At 41.2% G+C, this 18,532-nt stretch overlaps 1 protein-coding gene across 1 annotated transcript in view; it reads right to left on the reverse strand.

The window, feature by feature from the left end:
• Positions 1 to 18,532, reverse strand: part of LOC115332176 (neprilysin-1-like) — an 82,377-nt gene that overhangs the window by 36,641 nt on the left and 27,204 nt on the right. Inside the window, exons 7-12 of the mRNA XM_029994532.2 lie at positions 17,538 to 17,618; positions 16,342 to 16,475; positions 12,812 to 13,037; positions 7,973 to 8,077; positions 7,831 to 7,908; positions 4,136 to 4,248 (exon numbers count right to left, since the gene is read on the reverse strand). Of these exons, the coding sequence (XP_029850392.2) occupies positions 4,136 to 4,248; positions 7,831 to 7,908; positions 7,973 to 8,077; positions 12,812 to 13,037; positions 16,342 to 16,475; positions 17,538 to 17,618 (737 nt within the window). The remainder of the gene's footprint in view (positions 1 to 4,135; positions 4,249 to 7,830; positions 7,909 to 7,972; positions 8,078 to 12,811; positions 13,038 to 16,341; positions 16,476 to 17,537; positions 17,619 to 18,532) is intronic.

Genomic DNA, 18,532 nt, shown 5'->3' on the forward strand with positions numbered 1-18,532 from the left:
TTGTTTGTTTATTAAGACGTTTTTGTTGCATTTTAGGCAAAGTCAAATGTGTCTTGTCCCTGTCCGTTGCAACTAACCTTGTGTAGAAGAGCCGGCCACGCCGACAGAAATCGCGTGGTTGTTGGAGCATGTGAGACCAAACATTGCGATCGCACTCGCTGCGTCGGCTCTTGCACGGATTTTTTTTTTTTTTTTTTGCACAGGCGCAGCATGTGAAACAGTCTTAAGGGATATCTCTCAATTGGTCAGAGTCTTCTAGTTCCCACATGTGTGAAACTGATCCCAGCAGTGATGAGCGCTATTTTTATAAAGAGTCTTTTAATGTTGGTCATTTTTACATCGACCCGCTGGTGACCAGCTCCAGCGACCACAACGAGATCGTCAAGAACGAACTCGCCATGGTTCGCGTATAAGTGCACTCGACTTTGAAATAGTCTGCACACAAAGCCATCTCGCACGGCGAGGCACAGCTACGGCGCCCGACTCTACGCTTCTACGCCTTCTGTCGCGTACGCTTTTACGAAACCGGGACATCGAAACTGGCGGCTGTCTTGTACATTTCAACCCACCGCACACCAAACTTTGCTCGGCATTTGGAACTTCTTTCGCGTTGGGAGCTGCTCATTCGATTGTAGAAAAAACCGGTGAGCCGTGGTGCTTCGGCCGAAGGACCGAGGGCGGGCCAGCCAGGTGCACGCGCACGTCGGGAGGAAGGCACAGGACAAGAGGGTGGCAGAAGCGTTTGAGGATCGAGGTCGTAGCATGGCAAGCTTGGGAGAGCAGGGGGGCACGAGAAAGCCTAGAATGAGAACGCGTTTAACCACATGTCGTGACGACGTTGTTAATGAACTCCATAGTGCGACTAACTTGCGTAGCGATACCAGAGTTGCACCAGAGTTGACTGATCGCAATACGAAACTTATAAACTTTCCTAAATTGATTTTGCAATTACTGGAGTTCTAACAATCACAACCGTGGTGTATACACTAAGAAACCTACGAGCATTTCATTTCAAATGGGAATAAAAAATAAAGACATAAACGGGCAATAAAAACGGTGAACGCGTAAAACAAATGGGTAAAATACCAGTTTACCCCTCGTGTCCCACCCATTTTACCCGAAATAATAGTTTTATTTGTTGACGAAGTTTTCGAGCTAATTGCAACGAGCTATAAAAAAAGTTGTGGGGTTTTTCCACATTTGGGGGGGGGGGGGGGGTAACCTAAAGTATTCTGCTTTGCATACGTCGTGCGGAAATTTATTGTCTTCAGTAAAATTAATTGTGGGAAAATTTCACTTTTTTCTTTTTAATTGTGAACTGACGTAAAGTACATCTTGCATATATAGTAATTTAAATGCATAGTATAAATTGAGAGTAAAAATAATTTACGTTTAATTTATACCCTAACGTTTACAATAAAGTACGATCTGGTGGTTAATTAGAGCTTCGTGCACTCCAGAACTTCAGACAAAAAGTAAAATTAGGCATATTAAGCAAAGAAAACCTGGCGCGTGACTTTTAGGTAATACTGATCGCTTTTTCTTCAAAGGTGTACTGCTATATTTATACCCAAAAAGATATTCTCAGCGGTCAAACTTTAGAAATGAAGCTGGTGATCGAGTTTCACCCTTTAGAATCTTGGTGGAATGTGACAATTTTGTATTTGCGACGATAGGTTTTGATGGTACCACGTTACGGGCACCCACCTGTGACGGAGCTGGAAGGACGTTAGCAAATGACGCGCTATTCAAGGTACGGTGTGGCTACGTTAGTTCGCATGTAGGCCAGTTGGCAACAGTCTATTTATTAAAAAAGCGTGTATGACGGTTTTGCAACCTATCTTTCTAATGAATCAGAGTGCCTCGAACTTGCTTTTTATATTTAAAATAAAACAAAAAACCTTTGCTGCATTAAAAAACAAGCGCGGATCTTCGCATTACAGCTTGCGCGGCGTGCGTCAATGCCATTCACAACCTCTTTGATTCTTGTTTTTTTTTTATCTGTAGAGGCTGCTGTAGAAAAAACATTTGCATTCACCAGAGGAAATGACGTGTTGATGCCATAGATATGCTCGCGCGCACAGATATGTTGCAAAACGCCGCATACTTCTTTTAGCCACATTGGGCTTGCCGATACCAACTCTTCTGTCCAAGTGAGACTCGACAGTTGCTGAGGTGCTTGTCAGCAACTGACGCTTAGAACCTCACATATCGAATACGCGACAAACAAGTTTGTTACATCGCTACTTGCTTAAAAGAAAAACAGAAATTTTCACACACTCCTAAATTGTCGGACGTGACCCGGCAAATTCAGGCGATTCATTAATTTCTTCTATTCAATTTTAACTAAGAATTGTTTACAACTTTAAAATCACTTGATAAAATGCAAATCACGCGGTATGCACATTGGGGTCCGCAAAATTAAGCATACAAGCGATAGAAATTCACAGCAGGTGTATACATAATTTTTGGAGACCCTGAAGTATCACTGACGCACTAGAATTGAGACTTTGATCGCGAGGTGGTCTCGCATGTTTCGAGTCGACTAAGTGAATAAGCAGGTATTCAATTGAAACGACTCTGGAATGCCTCTTCTTCCTGCCACGTATTATTAGGAAATGTTTGTTTACTGGTTTACAGAATAAGAAAAAGAATGAACTTGGAATTAATAAGAAACCAGCACTCACAAAATACATTGGAACCAACAGGATAAACGAAGACGCTTTCACTAGAGTGTTGAGTACACACGTGAGAGGTTCTCTAATTTCGCTTTCCTATTTTCAATTTGATGAGACATTATTTTCTCAGTTTTATTTTGTTCGAATTATAAGAAACAAATATACCATATTCGCCGTGGCAGATGTAGTGGGTTAAAACAGAAGTTTATCAACATGAATGTATCATTTGAAGTAGTATTTTAGTGCAAGAAAACAAACGACGCCATTTTTTACCCAGTTGTGCTGCACTTCAGCCAGACTCACACACGCTGAGCAGACTACTTAGTGAAATCCTGCACAATTTCTGCCGAGGCCTGTTGTACGACCATTCAATACAAGGTGAAAGCCAAAGTGGCACCCGCGGATATTTCGCGATATTTCGCGCTCACAATATTAATGGCCTTCTAAAGCATGCGATGTGGAACCGTCCTGGAGTCATCATTATTAGAAGGCACATGTGCTGAATATATTACTAGTCATTTTTTGTTATCAGAAACTTCTTTTACCATCTACACTCTTTTGCAAATGTCAAGATCCCCATGCCCACGGGATTAAATGTGGACTTGTGCGTAGTTCGACATGACGCGTCATCAAACACGTCTGATTTTTACACTCGAAAGATTCTTACAGTTCCAAGAAATGCTACAGTAAAGGTGTCATATCCCTAGAGATACCTCAGATCTAAGGAGGCTCATATTTAGTGATAACATTTCTCATTTACTGTCTCCCAACTTCAAATTTACATGCTGAGCAGGTGCTAAACATTCCAGAATGATACATTAAAAAGATTCCTACTCATGTCGACAATGTCGTCGCAGCCATTTACGTCACGATTTTAATGTTGCGGCGTGCTAGCTGTTATAACTACATCTTGGTTTTGTGCATTACTTTATGCCGGGGCTAGAGGCGTTTCAATTCAACTGATGAAATAAGTAGCACTTAAGCGAAACAAAATAAAATATATCAATCCTGAAAATATTCCCTGGAGAAGGGGAACAAGGGGGACAAAGGACAAACACAAATCTCCAAACATAGCTAGGTGACTTGTGCACGACCGAAAAAATGCACCTGGTCCATGTATCGAACCCGGGACCTCTCCATTACAGGTAAAGGTAAGTATATATATATGTATCTATGCCGCTTTTATTTTCTAATTCTTTTTTTTAATTGGCCTTGCACAGAAAAATGACTTTCTTCATACTGCTATTGCAACGTGGCAGGTAAAATATGAGGTACATAATTTTGTTATACAGTTTTGAAATCGCCCCACTGGTTATGACGGTCGTGGTCCAATTTAATATCACCAAGTTCAACATACGCGCAGTAAGAACATTATTCATAAAATGAGTATTACTTTCTTAAGATATATGAATGCACAAACGGAGTCACCCTCTATAATCTAGGTAGTGGATACTTACACATTTCTCCTGTCAACGGTTTTGGGCAATTCTTTAAGGTTTGCTTGAAAATTGTTGCGTAATGTCATGTTTATCAGTGATACGTAGCTCATGGAACTTGAAACTGGCGGTAGCTAAAAACGGAACAGAAAGTTATTAGTATATTATTTTCAATTTTAATAAAATAATACAAAAATCTTGTTGTAATAGATTTCTTCGAATATTTCACTCAGAATATCTTCATTCGAGTTACTTCAATATATACGTAAGCTATTAGACACACTACGAGATGAAGTTTATACATCGAATTTTTTTATTAAAGTAAACGTAACAGTAAAACGGACACAAAAAGCAAAAAAAAAAAGTAGTGATGTATACATGATAAGAAAATAGCTGTATGCGTGTATTGCCGCGTGCGTTGCGAAGTTGTCAGAGCGGAAGAGCGGGGTTTGAACTCCGTGCGAACCTCGCACCATATCTTTCTTTAATACTTTAATACTAAGCTTCCGCAGCATTATCAGCTTCGGGGTGAACGGAGTGGGGAAAGCAACTTTTCTCCGAGTTTGAGCGACTGGTTAGCCTTCTAAAAGGAGAATGGAGGTGTCCGGGTACACAAACGAGGGTCCGAGCAAGAGTGGAGTCCCTCCTTTCCGTCTTCTTGAAGTGTTTAATACTATGCGCAATTTGTGAGTTCAGGAGGAAAGCTAAGAAGGAAAAAGTAAGAAAGTAATTCCACGACCCCTATAAGTTTTATAACGAAATTTAAGCTACTGTTCATTCTTTAAGGTCCCTTTTTTCTGAACAGCACCTTGACAATATGAAAGGGAAGACGCTATTACGACGCATTTGGCATGCTCATTCCAGTTCCCTTTTATCAAATGTGGGAGGGAACGGCAATTGAGTCTGACGTTTTTTTCAAACGGCTCTGTTGATAAGGATGGCTAGTTGAGCTAGTTGATTTTGCTATGTTGATAGCCCATTAAAACAGCAACACAAAATTTCCTTCTTTGATTGCATGTAAGCGTTTCACCCATGAAAGTGTGATTAATGAAAAAAAGGTTTTTCGAACCTTAGTCTACCAATTGCTCTCTCTGCCCTTTTCCAGAAACGCTGGTACATGTTATCTCAAACTGCACTAATGCATAACTTTTTTTAGGCACAATTTCCTGAGGTGCTAAGAGTGAATCTGTATGTGTCATGGCGAAGTGCGATGTTCCTTGAGTACGGGTTAGGCGAATCTGGTCGAACATTTGAGGTTTTAACTATCCTGGGCCTTCATGCACTGTGGCGGTCAAGAACTGGTCACCTCCTTGTTGCCGAAGGAGGTAAATCAGCGAAAAGAAATTTTGTTGCAGTTTTTTTTCGTTGTTTATGCCACTTCACTGATAGCGTCTACAAAACAGGAGGGACTAGAGTGTTGTGAGACGCCGAAAGCTTGCCTCGGAGTGCGTGGGCTATCCTACACCACCAGGTGGGGTCTGCCAGTTGCTTGCTAGAGTTTGGTTCCCGTCCAGTCCCGTTTATTTCGTTTTCATTTATAGTCTTAACATATTGCCTTGTGGCCCTATTTTTCCTTCTCTGGAAGCTTGCACTATATAGAAGACAGTCTCCGTTTTTTTTTTTTAACTATGTACAAATACCCGTATTTTAATAAAAAAATTAAAAAAGCCCCAAGGGTATTGTGCTTGACTTCCACGCAAAAGGGACGAGGTTCAATGCCTGGGAGCGGGCGTACATTTTCGTTAGTTGTGTAAATGTCGCGTTCTGGTAAATTCGAGAACCCTGTTGCCTGTTCGAAGTACGAATGTTCTACATACCGAACCTTCTAGGGCAATTGTTGCAGAAGCCACCCCGTGAACATAAGGGGCTCCGCGTGGCGAGCCGGAGTTACATCTAGACGGGCTAATTTAGCGCACCTCAACCAAGTGCACTTCAGCTCACCGAAATGTCACTTCAAGTGTTTCGGTACCACACGGGATAAATTAGTGTCAGTCCTAAACAATGACAATAACGATGGGTAAAATATTATTAGACACCTAAAATATTAAAGTAAGGCTTAACTCTTTTGGAATTATTTAGTATTTCAATAGAGACACGTTTAAATACAGCGTTACTTTAATTGACAAGTTACGTTAATTGACAATACTTACGGCAACTGGATGATTCTGATCGATTAATACATGCAAAGATGAAGAAAAATAAGATGAAACAAGAAGAAGCAAACTCACTCGAAGTCGAGTGTGTTCTTCAGAAAGAAGGCGTGTGGCACACTACACAAATGGCACTCAATCGAAGTGCACTCGGTTGAACTGCACTAAATTAGTTCGACTGGCAGGAGTATCAGTCTCGTTTGCGCGTTCGTACCTGCCGCTACGTCGACTTAGACGCCAGTGACGATATCTTGTTATTTTCTGTTGCCTTTATTGTTTTGACACAAGATCGCCACATTAAACCTTTAATTTCTTTCGTTATTTACCTCCCCATAGCTTAACATTTGTGACAATATCAACATACATTACATAATGGAGAATTATATGCAGGCATAGTTGATTTAATGTTCCGAAAACACTCTCATGCTCACGCTGTTCCAGAATGATGCAACATATTTTAAACGATAAAGACATAGCGGAAAGCAAGATTTTAAAATATTTTTTTCACGTCAATTTGAACTACCGTAATAAATATATATTATTGTCTCCCAATATTTCTACTGCAGTAATTCACATAGCCTCATACAATTAATTATTATGAACGCTACAAAGGAGTATCTTTGGAACCAATATCTCTGGCGTTTTTACATAATATTGTCACCATCAATGTATAAATGTAGACGAACTTAACATACTAAAAACAAAAGAATAAAAATATTAAATACGTACATTGACGACCACACTCTTTAAATAGCAATTATTGTTTCCTATTTGAGAGAGTGTGGTCATCCGGGTACGCCTTTAACGTTTTTTGATCTTTCGTTTCTAAGTATTTATTACAACAACGTGCTCTAAATAACTAGCTTAACACACGCTTTGTCTCAAAAGTTACCTAAATATAAAAAGTGTGTCTTTAAACATGTTTATTGATTAGAGGAGCCACGCATGGATTATCACATTCAACACTAAGTTCCAAAAGTTTCGCATTTTCTTCAGTGCATGTGTCCTTCAAATTCACAAAAACGATAGCAATCAGAATACACCAAGAAAGGATGCGATGAAAATACCTCCCTGCTTTCTATGATTGTTTCTTAAGCAGTTTATCGAACGGGACTGCCGCTCTGAGACTCACGAATTAGTTTATTCACAGTTTTGGAGGTAGCGTCGCCTCATTCCGAAAATGTTTCCCCCCAAGAAACGATCAGTGGCAAATGAAGAATTAAAACCTTGTCAAAACTGCAGCGTGACACTAAAGCCGAACTTATTGCGAGGCTTGATGAGATATGCGTCAGTACTCCGTTTCTCATGTTGTTAGAAAAAGAGTTAGTTTACTTCGCCAGAAGAAGATAATTGCGCAACCTTTGTGTATTGGCCAAAGGGAGATAATCGCGGATAGTTTGTTTGCATTGATTTAACAGACGACTGAGAAAACAAAGATAAAATCTAAAATAAAGTTGTGACTTCAGCCCGGTATGTATGTTGTGTATTTGTCTGAAATTCTAGTGTGAGTGTGTGATATTTGTGCGCTGAGAAGTCAGTAAGAAATAGTTCGCAAAGCAGGCTTACGTATTGATATAAAAATTCGAGTTCTTCAGGTTTCTTGATCCAGTTAGGGTAGCCAATAAGCTGGAACATATTCTGTACCTATAAAAAAACATTGTACTTAATAAGGCTGGCTAAAATAATTATTTCAGTGGTCCTCTTTTACCTTTTGAATTGCCGCCGTTCTTGTGCTTGTGTCAAGCCAATCCTTTTGCGGATCTTGAAGAAGCGATGTGAGTGATTGCTTCAAATATGTGATCATCTCGTTGATCTGTAAAGCAGGTTCTACATTCAAGCGCATTTTTTAAACTAATTCATATTATTTACAGTTTGCTTTCCGACATGCTATACCATTGACGGGAATACATTGTCGTGCAAAAAAGTGCCTGGATACAGGGGGAAATACAGGGACTATACAGATATATTAGATCCCTAACTTCTAAAATGGAAATCAACTACAGTTTATAATACCAGTATTAAGCATGCCACATATGAGCGGTTGAAGTGCGCGTCGAGTGACACTCGCCGCTCGCAGTTAGGCCCGCCACAGGCATAAGGTCCATTAACAGTACGTAAAGCGTTGAACACATGAGCGGTGAAACTGGGCGCCGTGCGCCGTTGGCAGCTCCCTGCTAGGCGCACCACCGGCGCACCGCGCGTCTTTATCTGTATGCCAGATCCGGTAAAATGGGTATGTTTCATTATTGTGTACTTTTTGCGTGCATATATTTACATTGTAAGAACAAGTGAGACGATATTAGTCAGTTATTTAATCGTGTTGTTGCTAAGTCCAGATGCTACAAGTGTCTCGCACAGAAGATTCGAAAGGACAACATATTTTCGAGATTAGGCCAAATAAATTTTTAGAACTATTCAGTGCTAACAAAGATTGTTATAAGATACGTTTTAAATAACCAATCATGCGATTGGCGCTTGAAATATTGTGCTGAACATGAAGCCCCTAAGTGATCTTAGAGTTAAGACACGAGATATTGCCGCATGCAGGGTGGAGAGGGAATGCAAATGGAAAGTTCCGGCGCCAGGCATCATTTTTATGAATTCCTTCTACTAAGTACCTTCAGACGATACGTGCTTACCCTCTGGAACATTCTAGGACAAATCTTCGACATTCCGTGTGTAGTAGATAAAGTGCCCAGACTGACCTTACCGAGTCAGTCCCACAATAGTCAGCTGCCACGCCGACACCTCAACGCTCGCTTCTGTTTTATAGACTCCCATTTTTTCTCCTTTTTTTGAACAAGTTTGTCGATTAAACTTATATTTTCAGTTTTACCTTTCTCTGTTGTTTTCATCTGCTACCGTTCTGATGCAGGTGAGGGGCGACTTCCTATGCCCCTTCCTCGTACACCGCCTTGAAGCCGTCAGATTAGATAGATTTCAAGCCCCGGGAACCTCCCTTTTCTGGACCGAGTCGAAGCCCGAGCTGGGCATCAAACGTTCCTCCTCCAGCCCGTGGGCATCACCGCTCCAAATGGTGCCAAAGTCCACATCAGGTGTCTGGTGTCCTTGCTCCATATACATGGCGCAACAGCTATTCTAGACAGAGCGGTAATGTTTTCCACCATCGACCTTTTTCGTGTTTACCATCAAATTTCCATGGCTCCCGAGGATATTCCCAAGACAGCAATAACAACACCATTCGGCATCTGCGAACTTCTTCAAATGCCTTTTGGCCTGAGGCAAGCTGCGCCGTCATTTCAACAATTTCTCTACCAAGTCCTAAGAGGAATGTCTTCCGTATATGCATACATAGGCGTCATTCTCGTAGCAAGTTGCACCAAGAAAGAACACCAAGACCCCTTACGATGTCTCTTTCAGAAATTAGATGAGCAGGGCTTAACGATCTACCCGAAAAAAGTTCCACTTAGGAGCGTCCAGCGTTTCTTTCCTAGTCTACCAAATCGATCGCCGCGGCATCTGTTCACTCTTTTCAAAATTAAAGGCTATTAAAGAGTACCCCCAGCGCCAAACATAGCGTGACACACGTTGCTTCCTCGAGCTTCTGAATTGCTATTGCCGCTTTGTTCCTGGATGCACAAAGCTTCTCCAGCCTCTTCAAAAAGTATTACCAACCGGAGAAACTGCACCGTTCGGCAGCATAAAAAAACACATTGCACGTGCTACCTTGCTTCATCATCCAACAACAGGAGTACCAATATGTCTTGTCACCGACGCCTCGGACACTGTCCTTGGTGCGGCATCCACCAGTTCTACAAAGGTGCATGGCAAGCGTTGTCTTTCCACTCTCGCAAGCTAATCAATACGGAACGACGATAACAGCACTTTCGGTCGTGAGCTCCTGGCTGTTTACTCTGCTATCCGTCATTTTCGGTATTTTCTGTAAGATCGACGATTTCACATCTTTACGGATAACATGCGCTTGGCAGTCGCCATACAATCTCACGAGCCAGACAGTGGAACCCGCACTTCCCTAGAACTGCGACAAATGTCATTTCTTTCTGTGTTCATCACAAACATTCGGCACGTTAAGGGGACTGATAACATTGTTGCCGACACTTTGTCTCGAGCCGTTATCGCCCAAATATCAGATAATCCAAACCTTACTCCTGCTACTCTTTTGGCACACCAACAGAATGACGCAGAACCGACCAGGCTCAGAACTCCACCAGGTGCTTTAGTTCTTCGAGAGATCACGCTACCTGGACTGTCCCACCTCTTGGTGTGCGATATGTCAGCTGGTGCCCCTCGGCCCTTCGTACCAATCGCCTTAGGACGATAAGACTTTGACTCCTTCCATGCGCTGACATATCTCAGTATCCGTGCATCACAGAAGCTAATAACCGCGCGTTACGTTTGGCCTAGCCATTGCCGTTCGAAACTGAGCTCGCAGCTGCTTTTTTGCCAACGTGCAAAGGTTCTCAGGCACACGCACACTGCACCAGATGTTTTTCCTATTCTGGGTACCCGTTTCGAGCATGTCCACCTAGACAAATTGGCAATAAATATATACGAACCGCCATTGACCGCTTCACCAGATGGACAGAGGTCCTCCCCCTTAGCAGCATTACAACTCAAGCAGGCGCTCATGGATTTATGCAAATCTGGATTTCATGGTTTGGCATGCCGTCTACTCTCACCATCGACCGCGGTAGGCAATTTGAGTCTGCACCTTTCAGCGAATTCACCTTTCTTGTTGGCACCATGCAGTCGACTAAGAACGACGACTTACCATCCACAGGTCACCGGTATTGTTAAATAATTTAATTGCCGGCTAAAATATTCACTTATGGCCCGTCCAGATATCACTCATTGGACAGAATCACTCCTAGTAGTACTTCTGGGCCTACGACCAGCATTCACGGAAGAACCTTTTTGCACTCCTTCGGAAGTGGTAAACATAATTTCTGCGTCTTCCGCAATGCGTTTTCACCCCTACAGACCCAGCGGTTTCACCAAACCCGACCGACTATGCTCATCGGCTCAAAGACACCAAGTCGAAACGGCTACCAGCATTCCCGCGACGGTGATCGCCGCGGCCAGTTTTAATTAGTAAGGATCTTACAAAGACAAGCCACTTTTTCCTAAGCGACCATACTGTTCGCCGCAGCCTTCAACCACATTATCATGGGCCGTACATAATCACATAGAGGACTCCGAAATATTTTGAAGTGTTGATCAACGGCATGCAACAGACCATATCGATGGAAAAACTCAGGCCTGCCCACATGGACCCCACACAACTGTCCACAACTGCTATGACTCGCTTTCGCAGGAATTCTCCACGACGCAAGGCCCATTTCATTTTTCCACACACGTCCTACAAACTGGATGTGTAAATAGTGTGGCGAGCACATATAAGACCCAGCAGCAGAGGGAGAAGAAAACGCCAAACAGGCTCGAGCTTTTCTCCTCGGGTGATTAGCAGGGCAGCCATGTCATACTTCGACAGTCCGTAGATTCAGCGTGCAAATAATGTAAATAAATAGTTAGTGTATACCGCAACGCACGACTTGTTACAACCCTAACGTGATTGTTTCCCTGTGTCTTCAAATTTAATTTATTATTCTTCAAACCGACTCACTTGTTTATTTTAATGTTGTCTAATACCTACTGAAAAAACAAGGACCAAGAGATAAAGGCCCAACCCTTTTTGGTTCACGTTCCAAAGGGGGGCTGGGGGCAAAACGGGGCTGAGGGCCAATCAAGTGTAGAAGAGTAGTAAGTTGGGCGAGTCGGTAAACATTGAACATGGTTAAAATCGCGCACATTTGTCCTCGTCTTTTTGTGCGCGATTTTAGGGCAGTCAAGCTTCTTGTAGAATCTTTTTCTCTTTTGCTCCACCATTTCTTTAAATGGAATAAAGATTATTATTATTATCATTAATCTCCCAGCCCTGTTCCTCCCTCTCTCCAAACCTGTCCCTCTTCAACCCCAATCCTGAAAGGAGTGGCTCGCTCCCCCCCAGCGCCTGTTTGGCCTACTGAGCGGCACTTGCCGACCACTAGGAGGACATCCTCCGGGAAGACTAGATGTGTAGGCAACACCCTACCATATTGGTGAGCCCCACGAAGATGCCAATATAGAAGCTTATTTTCGTTTTGTTTTTTCAATAATTTGTTCTCTTTTATTTAACTTTTTGCTATTTGTTCCGAAGCAGAATCTCCAAAGCCCTCTCGAGCTGCTCATTTTCTAGACGCGCGAGGGATCTCACTTCCGTGTTTAAACTTTAAACAATACAAATGGCACGCGTGATGGCCTACGTGCAGAGATGCATACATCACAGAGGGTGGAGGTGTGCGCGCATGTATGCCGCAGTGCATATTGCGCTCAAGTTTCTACCCCGGTGCATACCGTAATGTCAACAGTATGACCAAGTAGACACAACATGATCCCTGCGAAACCAAGCAAACCCGAGCAGCGTCGAAGGAAATTACTCCTCGACAGACTCTTCTCTTTTACAAACAAACAAATTCACAAACTCATGAAAAAACATAGTAGTTAATACTATACAAAGGTAACTCACATCAGACACCGCTTCTGGCTTGAAGTATTCAGATGTGTATAAATCTCCAAAAACGAATTTCATATTCTTCATCAGTTGAGGTATGCAGTTAGCTTGAGCAGACAGCTTATCAAAGGAGGCGTCAACTGATCCCATAAATTGAGAGTATGTATTGTAGAGTGTCAGTCTTGTGTATGGTAAAGCCTGAACAATTCGTTTCCACCCAAGATAATTAAAAAGCACTTCCCTGTAAAAAATGAATTTCATATTCAAACAAAGCAATGAAATGATCTCAAATTTCATCTTTTTACCATCGAAAATGTATGAATGTATTAGCAATAGCAAACATCTCACACTGGATATAGTTCAACTTCGCTTCGTGCTCACAGACGTTTTTGACGCGGAGTACTCATTCTGAATATACGATCCCTAACGCATATCTTGCCAGTTAACACAATGTAAACTACGAATATTGAAAATAATATGATTCTTGACTTATGCACCAAACTTTGCAATACTCTCATTCGGTAAAAGCCGGATGGGCGCATTTTTTTGTTTACAGCACAATGTTTAGAACTCCGGTCTAAACTCAAAATAATTTTGCCAACTCAGTAAACGACAATCGATAGGGACTGAATTTTTCTTTTCTATCTGACTTGCCTATATGAAATATGGGACTCGATAACGCATAGCTCACAGTAACTCCGAACATGGTTAAAATCGCGCACAAAGAGACTAGGACAAACGTGTTCCTTCCTCGTTTGTCCTCGTCTCTTTGTGCGCCATTTTAACCACGTTCAACATTTACCAACTCGCCCAACTTACTACTCTTCACAGTAACTCATCTTTCATCTTCACCTTCTCAGGATGTTGATGATTTGCTACTTTTTATATATGTGTTGTGAACTAGCCTAGTGACACTTGTTCAAACATAGAATGGCCTTCTCAAAAGCACGTGCAAACGAGCGCTGAGATCCGAAGTTCGTGAGAACGAGCACCAGCTGCAAGAACAAAATTGTTTGATGCATTTGACACAAGAAACTTGGTCGTTAATTTGAGTCTATAAGAAAAAAATATGCGCTCAGGAACTTTGAGGTATCTCTGTTTTATGTCATAATTAGCCCGACTTTAGAGTGGTATAGTTTTATATTAGGAACAAGGAATACTAAAAACCAGGAATATATGCGCGTTTCTTGTTCAACTTTCTACTTACTTGTTTGCAAGCTGTATACGATTATTTGGGTGCTAATGTAACTTCCAAAATATTATAAAAGTCTCACATTTTTCCATATTGAATAAAGCTAACCACAGGCTACCTTCGGACCAGGGCGGTGCACTTGTTTCGCGATACAAATGTATCGCTATAGTTTCTCAGATATACTTTCGACTACGTGTATCTTAAATTGAGATACTTATGAAAACGGTGTTTGTTTATGAGTAGTGGTATACATTATAAATGTATAAATTGTATCCCGCTACTCTAAGCCAGTTTATGTTATCTTGTTACCTTTGTTTACGAAAATTAACTATCTGTTATTTACGACGAACAAAACAAAACAAAAAACACTGAAGTGGACATGAGAGCGCAAACGAGCTGGTGAATATTTAGCATGAGAAAGATACCGAGACTGCAGATAAATAGGACACAGACAAAAGACGTCTCTACAAGAGACGTTTTACTGTATGTACCGCTTTTTGGTGCAAGGTTTTCAGAGTTCGTGATATGAACTCGGCAAATAACTCCCTTTTCCACGGATAAAGGGGGAGGAGGGAGCCTGGTGCCTTGGTCACAAAAGAGTCACAAAAGAAGGTAAAAATAAAAATCAGAAACAACATGAACAAAGGGGGTTGGCAGAGCGATTGCTGGGACGAATTCAAGACAAGCTCCCCCCTCCCCTATCTAAAAAAACACAAAAAAAAAAAACTTTTACTCCTTTTGCTTTAGCGAAACGAACGCTGTAATCTAGACGAGTTCAGCGGCGGAAGGAATCAGACTTTAACTGTAGATAACTTTAGGAGCGGCTTATCTTCCTGTACGGAACCTGTTCAGGTCCCGTGCAGACTACATCTGGCTTTGTTAGATATCTGTGTGCTTTAGAGATAGTCTCACGACAAAACAAGAATCAATTCAGGCAGATGGCCCTTATCAAGCAGTCGTTGGTGTTCAGCCCTTCGTTTTGGGCAACTATGTTTTTTAACGGCATTTTGGATTCTAGGTATGAATAGATAAAGAGCTTTAGGTAAGGGAGTGTGAATAAACTCACAAATAAAAAGAATACAAACAGTACAAGTTACAATAGCCCCTACCTGCTCCTTCCCCACCTACTACTGTTCCGATATAAATATATTTCTGCAAGTATAAAAAGATAACCCTACTATGGAATACTCTTTTGGCGTTTTGCTAGAAGTCAGGAATAATTCGTTGCAAAGTATAAGAAATGTATCTCGGTATTTTGCATTTTTGCCTTAAAACCAGTTTATTTCGGTACCTGCATTTTTTTTTAAATTCATCGATCTAAGTATATGTATCCCACAATACTTCGTGGTGCACATCTACCCAGCCCGGCCTGGAAAAGAAATAATTTTGACTCCAGTTTCCTAATATCATTGCTACGTCATATCCTGGTTCCTACAAGGTAGAAAGATGCAGCTTCCGCATGATTTCCTAAAGTAAATTGTTCAGCTCGGTATGGGAAGCTGCGCAATTACGCACATCACTTTCGGACTTTCCTCTCATCACCCGGATTAGAGTAAAACAACAATTAAAACAAGCCTATCAATACCCTGCTTTAGAAGGCGGAAACGTCTTTCCTCTCTTGTGGATATCCAGGTTACAACTTCAAGCAATTTAATTTGTTTGAAAAAGGTCTATATTCATTTATAAATCAATAATACGTGTCATTACTTTGACCTTTCTCGGTCTCACGCGATTTGTTTTCATAATTATGTTATTCCAACTAGATTCATAATGTTTAATTATCCTTCCAGGACCAGAGTCAAGTTTTCCAGTCAGACATTCTTCTTTTAACATTCATGACTATCCTTCGATACGGAAAATGCAAACATAATTGTGTCTTATTGCTTGGCTGTTGTTGTTTCACACTATGTTGTGTTTTTTTTTCTTATGTTTTTTTTTACCTATTTTCTTTTTCAACGCCCATAACTCGAGTGGTAAATGAATAAATTTCATGTTATGTCCCCTCTACTATTGGTTGTTGCAGGTTAAGAAAAAGGGACGAGCTCTTTGCACAAAACCCTTCCCTCTTCATTTGAGCAGCACGAACGCTGGAGAGGAGCCGTGGGGAGACTCGCTTAGCCTCCTGAATTCACTCTATTAAAATGGGAAGTTTGAGGGGCTTTGCAGGAGGAGCTTGCGCTATGTGTCAAGCAGCAGGCTTTAGACATTTTTTGCCTGGCAGCACCAATCTATGTTAAACATTTTATATTAAAATTTGAGCTCGCTGCGCGCAGATCCTATTTACCCAACTTATTTTACGGCATATTTAAATGCTGGCGCCACCTCATAGAAAATTTTGAACGCATGTACTTACGGCTTTGTTTGACTAATCAGTGTAGAAACACTTTTGTAGTACCCTAATCTCCATACGACGATGCTTTGTGACTCTCTTAAAGCCATTCTAATGGCTTCGAATGGGTGTTGGAGAATTTTTTTCCAGGGCAGTCCCTGTTCAAAAAAATTGAAGCAGATAAAACTAATGAACACGGAAAAATATCCACAATTGAATTGCAACCTCATCAGAAATTTAACTTTGTTAATTTGTATTTATTTATTTATTTATTTATTATTTTCTTACCACATCGCCGGATGGGATTACAGTTGGAGGGATATATACGTAATCATACACACAAACGCTATATTATAACATCTCAGGGAGCTCATATGCAAATATTAATAAATGCAACAAATAAGGTCACTTGAAAACAAAGGAATTCACTTCGCAATGCAATAAAAAAAAGCATAATTGTTCACAATTTAAACAACTTTCTAGCTCTACTGATTCTCTTGCGGAACCAATTGAATCGAGAGGCAGTCAGTTGATACTCCTACAAATCACTTACCGCAAGATTTCTATTTGTATTCAGAAAGAATTCGAAAACATGCAACGCAGTGGCCCAATTAATATGACTTATCTAGATGCAGAAACAATTATGTGGGTTTCATAATTATCACAATATTTCTCGCGCTAATTTTCCAATATCGTCTCAATAACAACAAGCTACACACAAAAACTCTTAGGCAGTCATATGTAAAAAAATATATATGTGTTTGTCGTTTAGCTAGGTGCGTGGACTTAAGCTATGGGTTACCACAAAACACTTTTCACTGTGGAAAGAGCATACATTCGTCTAATTGAAGCGGGCAGTTACGTTACAAGAATTTAAAAAAAAACTAAAACAAGTATTGTAAGTTTTTGTTTGTTTACACAAGTGTAGTTTGATCGGAAAATAAATTTGGCCACCAATTCAACCCGTATTGCAAACTGGCAGTTTAGTAAGTTCAGTAAACGACAGCTAACCTAAAATTTTCATTGCGCTTTGAGAGTAGCGGCCACGAAATCAAATTCCGTTTTTATCGTGACTGAAAACTTCAAGTGTGCGGATTGAGCTAAAGATATGTGGGTTAAATTTCGGGGAGGCCTGCACCTACGCGATATACTCTGTATATAGCTTACACGGTCGGCCAGACTCAAAAATTCTCTGAAGGTGGGTTGTCTAGGTAACTCACCCCAATCAATCTCTCTACTTCCTTAAGTGTCGTCAGTTTTCTGTTGTCCTTTGATTCAAGTCTGCTGTCTTCAGTTGTAGCCTGAAGGTTTGAAGGCAGGATTAAAAGAAAGGGTTGCATTTGAAAAGACAAGCAATACATAACAAACACGCTATAGATGATTGCAAGCAGCCCCTCTTAAAAACTTTGTGTCGCCATCTTGGGTAGATATTGATTTCTATGAACTCCAGTCTAATATTCATGTGCACATCTGAGCAAGGATTGACTACCGGGCCATTTACGCACACCAGAAACAAGATGGCGGTACAATGACGAGCTGGCACGCCCTACACACACCTAACTTGGTACAAGCTTGCTGATACTAGGGGGCTAACTTTGGCCTAAGACAGTTTTTACCGCAAGGGCTCAGTTAGTGTAAGAGTACTTTTCTTTGGCCTTTATGTCTTCCCTCTAGCTCGACACATAATTGCCAAAGTGCCAAGCATAAGCCAAAAATGCCACGTATTAACCTTACAACCATCAACCACTTGTTAGTCAGTTTTGGCCCAAAGTTGCCGCAGGATAGCCAAACAACCAGAAGTGGAGTCTAACTACGGCAGTTCGGCGATTTGGGCCAAAGATATAGGATGATAGCCTTACGACATGCAATAAAGCCTAAGTTTCGCCCTCGCTTTGGGAATTAGGGCCAGGAAACACAAACTCGGACCAAAGAAAGACAAGTTGGGCTTCACCTTGGCTTCTTCTGGGTTTCTGTGGCCCTACATTCCCAGACAAAATACAAATGTTGGACAAAAGAACTGCGCGACCTGGGGAAGGACGAGTCTGCAAACCTCTATAGCGAAGTATGTACGAAAAAGGATCTTGGCTCCCATTACAAATATATCTTTTTTTTTCTTATTTACAGATGGTGTGCAGGCGATCTGGTGGAAGTCTACCATAATGAATTTAACCCGAGTCTGGGGCATGCAGAAGAAAGAAAGAGTATTTTACAGTAG

The sequence above is a fragment of the Ixodes scapularis genome, unplaced genomic scaffold (genome assembly GCF_016920785.2).
Source record: "Ixodes scapularis isolate PalLabHiFi unplaced genomic scaffold, ASM1692078v2 PGA_scaffold13__105_contigs__length_92229423, whole genome shotgun sequence".
Taxonomy (NCBI): domain Eukaryota; kingdom Metazoa; phylum Arthropoda; class Arachnida; order Ixodida; family Ixodidae; genus Ixodes; species Ixodes scapularis.